Genomic DNA, 7,644 nt, shown 5'->3' with positions numbered 1-7,644 from the left:
GCGCCGCCGCCGCCGCTCCGCGTTCTCTACAGCCGGGCGGCCCCTGCCAGCCGCACTTTTGCAGACCTCTGCGGAGTCGCCTGCAGCCGGAATCTCGGGTTCTTGGCCGCCTGCATCCAGTTAACTGCTACCCGCCCGCTGCCTCCACAAAGCTTTGTCCAGGTCCATATGATCCTGATCATCTCGTCTATACCCACGTTATTTGAGCTGGAGGGGAGAAGGGAGGGATGAAGATGAAGTGATGGTGACTTTCTTTCATGACTGATTGCAGATCGGATGTCATGTATTTCTTATCTTGCATGTTTGGGGCTCTTTACCTTAATGAGTTCCCAATTCTCTTCCCTCTCTTCTGCTGGGGACAAAGGAACCAAGAGACGCTGTTTTGTTGTGTGTCTCTTTCAAGGGTTTTATTTTGAGACGGTGAAGAGAAATAATGCAAAGTGATTTGGGGTGCAGGGTTTCCTGGTATTTTATAGATAAAGCTGGAAGTTACTGTTCTCTTTGTGGTGTTTATTACTGTAGAATTAGACTTTTGACAGGTGTTCCCATTGCTAACTTTAACAGGTTTGAAACGTTTAAAGTAAGTTTAAGTGGATACAGTTTTGGGTAGAACACTTGGCAGTTCTTAAATTTTATTGCAAATATTTGAGCACCTCCTTTTAAAAAAATACAGTGTAAGTGGAAAAGCATTTTTAATACTTTTTAGAGGGAATAGTTGATTTAGTTTGAAATAAAATGCTAATTTTGCGCTACGTTAAGGGAAGTGTGAAATGGATACTTTAGATTGTGGTCCGAGACTCGTTTATTTAACTGCATGTTAGGCCCAGTATCCACTTGTAGGAGACAGTTTTCCATGCGTCTCCGTTTCTTCACTCTTGCCAGCACCCTTGCCAGGAAGATACTGACTGCCCTTTGTTTCTGTTTTTCACGGATATTATCTAAAGAGCAGCCTTGGATAGTGTCTTCCACCAGAGCAAGAGGCAGGGATACGTATTATCCAGCATAATAAGAATAATGTCTCCCTCTGGAGCGAAAGGGTAGGCATGCTTACTGCCCATCTTAAAAGATTAGGGTTCCCTAAGCTTAGGGTTCCTCTCCTGTAGAGAAGGAACTGCCTGTGTAGATGTCAGCTGGCTCTCTTCACGTTGACCAGTGGGAACCTGGAGTTCCGAGAACTAGTGCAAAAATCTTGATGCTTTGGCTTATGCTGTTTCTGTGAGTAAAAAACAGACTGCCCTGTGTCTCTGACCCTTGAGTGTCTTCTATCACCATCCGTGAAACTGGTAAGGTTGTTAGCTTGCAAGTTGAACAAACTCTCAGATCCTTCACACTAGTTTGCTCTGAAGAGGCCCACTACTGGAAAGTTCGAACAGGTGAAAGCTTAAACCTTAGTTCTTGTTTCTTTGTTTATTTTGAGACGGAGTGTCGCTCTTGTTGCCCAGGCTCAAGTGCAATGGTGCGATCTTGGCTCACCGCAACCTCTGCCTCCCGGGTTCAAGCGATTGTCCTGCCTCAGCCTCCCGAGTAGCTGGGATTACAGGCATGCGCCACCACGCCCGGCTAATTTCGTATTTTTTTTTTTTTTTGGTAGAGATGGAGTTACTCCATGTTGGTCAGGCTGGTCTCGAACTCCCGACTTGAGGTGATCCGCCCACCTTGGCTTCCCAAAGTGCTGGGATTACAAGTGTGAGCCACCGTACCCCGCCTGTTCTTATTTCTTAGACGCATTTTAAGGTTGGTTTTTCCTTCCTCCCTGCCTACCTTCCTACCTTCCTACCTCGCTTTGTCCTTCAGGCTGAAATGCAGTAGCACGATCTCAGCTCACTGCAACCTCCGCCTCCCGGGTTCAAGCAATTCTTGTGCCTCAGCGGGTCGCCACACCCGGCTAATTTGTGTGTGTGGTTTTTTTTTAGTAGCGATGGAGTTTTGCCATTTTGGCCAGGCTGGTCTTGTACTCCTGACCTCAGGTGATCCACCTGCCTTGGCCTCGCTAAATGCTGGGATTACAAGCATGAGCCACCCCGCCCGGCCTCTTCCATTTATATTTTAAATGGTTAAACAGGCTAGTAGCCAATTAAGATCTGAATTGTGCATTATTATAGAATTAAGATATATTGTTTGCCTGGCCATGACATATGGACTTGAATTAATGAGAACATGGATCATAAAGTTATCATCCTCAATTCTGAGACAAGTTTGGGATTCCATGCTTCTCAAAATGTTGTACGTAATTACAATCTGAATATTTTTTATCTTTATGCTGTATTGTAAGCAAGAGTTCAAAGAAAGCATTTAAATTGGGAGATGTTTTTGTTTTTATACTAAGAAAAAGGTTTTAACAAATTATACTTTAAAATAACCTCTAAAAGGATTAAAATTATCTTTAATAAATTAAAAATGCTGTCCTGAGTCTTAGTGACTTGGGTATTTTCTCCCTTTATCTCTTCTTGCATACTTATTTTAATACTAGCTGAAGCAAAAGTTTAGACATTTCTTAACTAAATAATGGGTTCATTTGATCAAACCATTTCTTCATTTTCTTAATGAATTTGTGAGTATGGGCATCACAAGTCAAGTAATATCTATTACAGAAGGGTTAATTAGGTAGTTGGGATGGAGAACTGTGTGAGCCTTGGGGTAAAATGATAGGAAATGATGGGGAGTACAAGCAGGGGGGCAGACTCCTAGCCATAGCACTTTGTCATGTGAGTGCAGGGCAAGTATTGAAGGATCTTTTATTTATTTAATGCAAATTCTGAATCTGGATTTTTAACAAAATTTTTCTAGTATTAGGTATTGTCAAGTAATTAAAAATGTGAATATTTATACACATAAATATATATACACACAGACAATTAATTTATGGGCCCATGCTATAGGCCAAACAATAGGTGTGTTGAGGCCAAATATGTTACAGTTCATACACTTTTTAGATTTCAGAAACTGGAGATTTTCAAACTTTAACACCGCTAGAATCACCTAAAAAAAACTTAGATCTTTAGGCTCCTCCCTCCTTTAAGTCCGATTCTACCTAGTCTGGCATACTTACAGAATTCTAGAGTATAATACAGTTATACTCTAGAATTGTTTCTTTAACACAAGCAGTATTCTAAAACTGTTTCAGATCTAGTTTCCCTTTCTATAAAATACTTTTTCATGCTCTCTTTGTCATCCTAAATGAATTTCATGGGGAAAAAAATCCTTCCTAACACATTTTTCTTACAAAAGTAAACATAATGTTTGAACTGTTTTAAAGGAGAAATAAAATGAAGCAAATAACAACAGAAAAGTATAATTTATAAATGCTTAGATACAATTACACTGGCCACCAAGCTCCCATTGAGAACATTTGTTTTAAAACTTTGGTTTAACTGTCTTTTTTTCTCAGGCTACATGTTGGAAGGAATGAGGATGAATGACCACAAGCTAAAATTGGATGACTCCTTCAGTCTTAACTGTCATTTTGTTAGTATGCAGTTATATCTAGGAAAGAGGCAAAACTTGAGAAAATGGATTTTCTTTTATGTACATTAAGAAAACAAACTGATCTTAGAGAAATGTTATGACATTGTGTACTATTTAGTGTTAACATACTGTTCGGCTAACGAGTAGCGAACTGAGAGTTTGAGAGCAGTTTTCCCCTCCATATCTAAAAGACAATATTGAAGAGCTATTTTTAACAAATACTGAGAACATAACTTTTGAAAGGTATCACATTATTTGTCTAGAGAGGGTAAAATATAAGACTAAATCCCTTTTCCAAGATTTCTTTACTAACTGGCAGTATACAAGATATGTAACTATTCTGGGACTGATTTCTTGGCAAAAAGTATAAATCATCTCATGAGTGCAAGCTTTAATTCCAAAGGATTAATATTTAAGAATGATCTGTGTTACCTGTCAGTCCTATACATGGTTTATTCACCTGTTGGTAGAAATAAGTATTTTTTAAATTTGGGGGCTATTATGAATAAAACTTAAAGGTATTTGTCATTTCCCTGAGTAAATAACTTAGAATTGGAGTTTCTTTTTATGATAAATGTATGTTTACACTGCTTGTATTACTTTATAGTCCCTCCAGCAGTTCCCTCCAGAGTTTGTTCACTCTCCCCAATTTGGGTATTGTCAGTCTTAAAAAAAAAATTTTTTTTTTTTTTTTTTTTTAGACGGAGTCTTATACTCTGTCATCCAGGCTGGAGTGCAGTGGTGCAATCTCGGCTCACTGTAACCTCCGCCTCCCAGGTTCAGGCAATTCTCCTGCCTTAGCCTCCCAAGTAGCTGGGATTACAGGCACCTGCCACTACACCTGGCTAATTTTTTTTGTATTTTTAGTAGAGACAGGGTTTTACCGTGTTGGCCAGGCCGGTCTTGAACTCTTGACCTCAGGTGATCCACCCGCCTTGGCCTCCCAAAGTGCTGGGATTACAGGTGTGAGCCACTGTGCCCAGCCTGTTATTCTTTTAAATTTTAACCATTGTAGTAGGTCAGAAAAGCTAGCTCATGGTTTTGGTTTTCATTTTTCTGATGAATAATGATGAGCATCTTTTCTTGTGCTTAGTAGTCATTCTTTTTTGGTGAGATTTTGGCTTGTCTTTTGCAAATTTCAAAAAATTAGGTTGTTTGCCTTTTTTTTGTTTTTTTTTTTTTGAGACAGCATCTTGCTGTGTTGCCCAGACTGGAGTGCAGTGGCGCCATCTCAGCCCACTGCAACCTCCACCACGTTGCTCAGGCTGGTCTCTCAACTCCTGAGCTCAAGTGATCCATTCTTCTCGTCTCCCAAAGTGCCGGGATTATAGGCGTGAGCCACTACGCCTGGCTGGGAGTTTGCCTTTTTATCGAAAAGTAAAGTTCTTTATATATATTCTGTATCCTGGTCCTTTGTCAGATACATGTATTGCAGCTATTGACTCTGGCTTGCATGTTCATTTTCTTGGTGTCTTTTGAAGAGCTAAAGGTTTAAATTTTGATTAAGTCTGCTTTATCAATTTATTTTATGGTTGGTGACTTTTGTGTCCTATCTAACAATTTTTTGCCTACCCCAAGTTTACTAAGATTTTCTCCATTTTTTTAACCCAGCATTTTTATAGTTTTAGCTTTAAAATACAAACCTGTAATCCATTTTGTGAGTTATTTTTTGTGTGAGGTTGAGGTTCATTTTTTTTTTTAACTGTATGTTAAAACACTATTAAAGAGAGTGCTTTTTCATTATATTATTTTGGCATTTTTATACAAAAATCAACCATCTGTGTGTGGTCTATTCTTTATTGATTTGTCCATTCAGCTAATACATAATGTTTTTTGATTATAGTACTCTTCTCACCCAATTTTGAAATTTGACAGTTTGTTCTTTTTCAAAATTGTTTTGATTTTTTGAAGTCATTTGCATTTCTTTATACATTTTAGAATCTTTCAGTTTCTACACAAAAGTCTGTCATGGTTTTGATTGGAATAATATTGAATCTAGATATCAATTTGGGTAAGGGGGGAAATGTGTTTTGTTTTGTTGTTGGTTTTTTTTTTTTTGAGACGGAGTCTTGCTGTGTTACTAGGCTGGAGTGCAGTGGCGCGATCTCTGCTCACTGCAATCTTTGCCTCCCATGTTCAACTGATTCTCCTGCCTCAGCCTCCTGAGTAGTTGGGACTACAGGCGCACGCCACTACGCCCAGCTAATTTTTGTGTTTTTTAGTGGAGACAGGGTTTCACCATGTTGGCCAGGATGGTCTCAATCTCTTGACCTCGTGATCCCATCCGCCTTGGCCTCCCAAAATGCTGGTATTGACAGGCGTGAGCCACCGCACCCGGCCAAAATGTTCTTAACAATATTGATTCTTCCAATCTGTGAATATGTTTTATCTCTTAAATTCTGAGCACTGTTTTATGGTTTTCATTGTAGCATTCTTGTACAGTTTTTGTTTACACAGTATAAATATTAAATATTTTATAATGTTAAATGATACTGTATATATTTTTAAAATTTTCATTTCAAACTGTTGGTAGTATATTGAAATACGATTATTGGTTGCATCCCATTATCTTGCTAAATTCGATTATTAAATATAGTTTTTTTTTTTGTTTTGAGGACTCCTGAGGATTTTCTATGTGGTCTACAGGGAGATAGCTTTACTTCTTTCTTTCTGTTCTTAATAATTTATGTCTTCTTATTGCACCAGCAAGGACTCCAATACAATATTGACTAGAAGTTGAATTTCAGTATTAAATGAGGGAGGATTTCCTTGCCTTATTCCTCATCTTAGGAGGAAAACACTCAATTGTTCACCATTAATATGTTAGCTGTTTTCTATAGATGCCCATTATCAAAATGAAGAAGTTCTCTTCTATTTTTAATATGCTGAGAATTTTTATTATGAATGGGTGATGAATTTTGCCATGTACTTTTCCTGTGTCTATTGAAATGGTCATGCAGTTTATGTCCTTTTTTTGTTAATGTATTTCTTGCATTAATTTTTAGATGTTAAATCAGTCTTGCATTCTTGAGATATACCTCACTTGGTTTTGCTACAGGTATTTTGAAGCTTTGATGAATTGCCTGCCCTTTTTTAAGGTGAAATGTTCTTTGTTTCCTATAATGCTGTGTTATGGTCTACTTTGTCTGATATTAATGCCATTTTTTAAAATCTGTTCGTTTGAATGGTATATTTTTCCCATGCTTTTACTTCTAGCTTTTTAAACTGCCTCTTATAGATAGCATACAGTTGTCTTACTTTTTTATCCCAGCTTTTAATTTTTGCTTTTGCTTAATCCATTTATATTTTATGTAATTGTTGGTATGGCAAGGTTTAAGACTGACATCTTTTTATTTGTTTTCTCTTTGTTCCTGCTTGGCCTCCAGTATCTTTGCTTCTCTCTCAATCCCTTAGCAGCTGCTCTCTGGTAAACTTCCCATGGACTTGCTCTGCACATGCGTAGTAGCCTTCAGCCAAGGACTTGGCAAAACCCTTACATAGACTACTGGCACCCTTTCTCTGTTCAGCTCCCTTCTCCCAAGTGCTTTGCCCTGTATATTCCATCTGGTTCACAATCCCCAAATTTCTCTGGCTCCTTTGCTATGTTCTTCGTTGGCTGTAGCTCCATGAACCACCAAGATAGTCCTCAGTTAGAGAATCAAGATTTAGGGGACTTACTCACCCGAGCTTCTCTTTCCTCATGGATCACAGTACTGCATTGCCTTTTGTCCATTGTCTGAAAAGTTGCCTCAGGTATTTGTCCTGGTAATATACAGTAATTAATGACAGGAAAGCTTGTCTCAGTACTAGTTACTCTATCCTGGTGGAAAGTTGATGTCAGAAGAACGCTTTTTAATTTCATTGTACCTTTTTAAATATACCCAAATGTGGGTAATTTGTAAACTTTCATTTTTAGGTCTCTAGATTTCTCTTTTTAATTTTTCTTCTAGAAGTTAAACTGTCACCTAGATACACAAGTTTCTCAAATTTCTTTCTGCAATGTGACGACCCCTTTCTCAATTTTTTTTTTTTTTTTTGATTTTTTTTGTAGTATTGTTGTGGTTGGAATCTGTCTGTGTTGCCCAGATTTCTCTTTTTAATTTTTCTTCTAGAAGTTAAACTGTCACCTAGATACACAAGTTTCTCAAATTTCTTTCTGCAATGTGACGACCCCTTTCT

General features: G+C 38.1%; 1 protein-coding gene across 1 annotated transcript in view; it reads left to right on the top strand.

Annotated features, from left to right (window-relative positions):
• Positions 1-2: 2 nt before the first annotated feature.
• Positions 3-7,644, top strand: part of TRIM24 (tripartite motif containing 24) — a gene marked incomplete at its 5' end in the record, with an annotated part of 148,600 nt that continues 140,958 nt past the window's right edge. The window contains one exon of the mRNA XM_011995508.1: positions 3-162. Coding sequence (XP_011850898.1) covers positions 3-162 — 160 coding nt within the window. The remainder of the gene's footprint in view (positions 163-7,644) is intronic.

The sequence above is a fragment of the Mandrillus leucophaeus genome, unplaced genomic scaffold (genome assembly GCF_000951045.1).
Source record: "Mandrillus leucophaeus isolate KB7577 unplaced genomic scaffold, Mleu.le_1.0 Scaffold49, whole genome shotgun sequence".
Lineage (NCBI taxonomy): Eukaryota > Metazoa > Chordata > Mammalia > Primates > Cercopithecidae > Mandrillus > Mandrillus leucophaeus.
The sequence above is the reverse complement of the archived record's forward strand: the minus strand, read 5'-3'. Positions and strand labels throughout refer to the sequence as shown.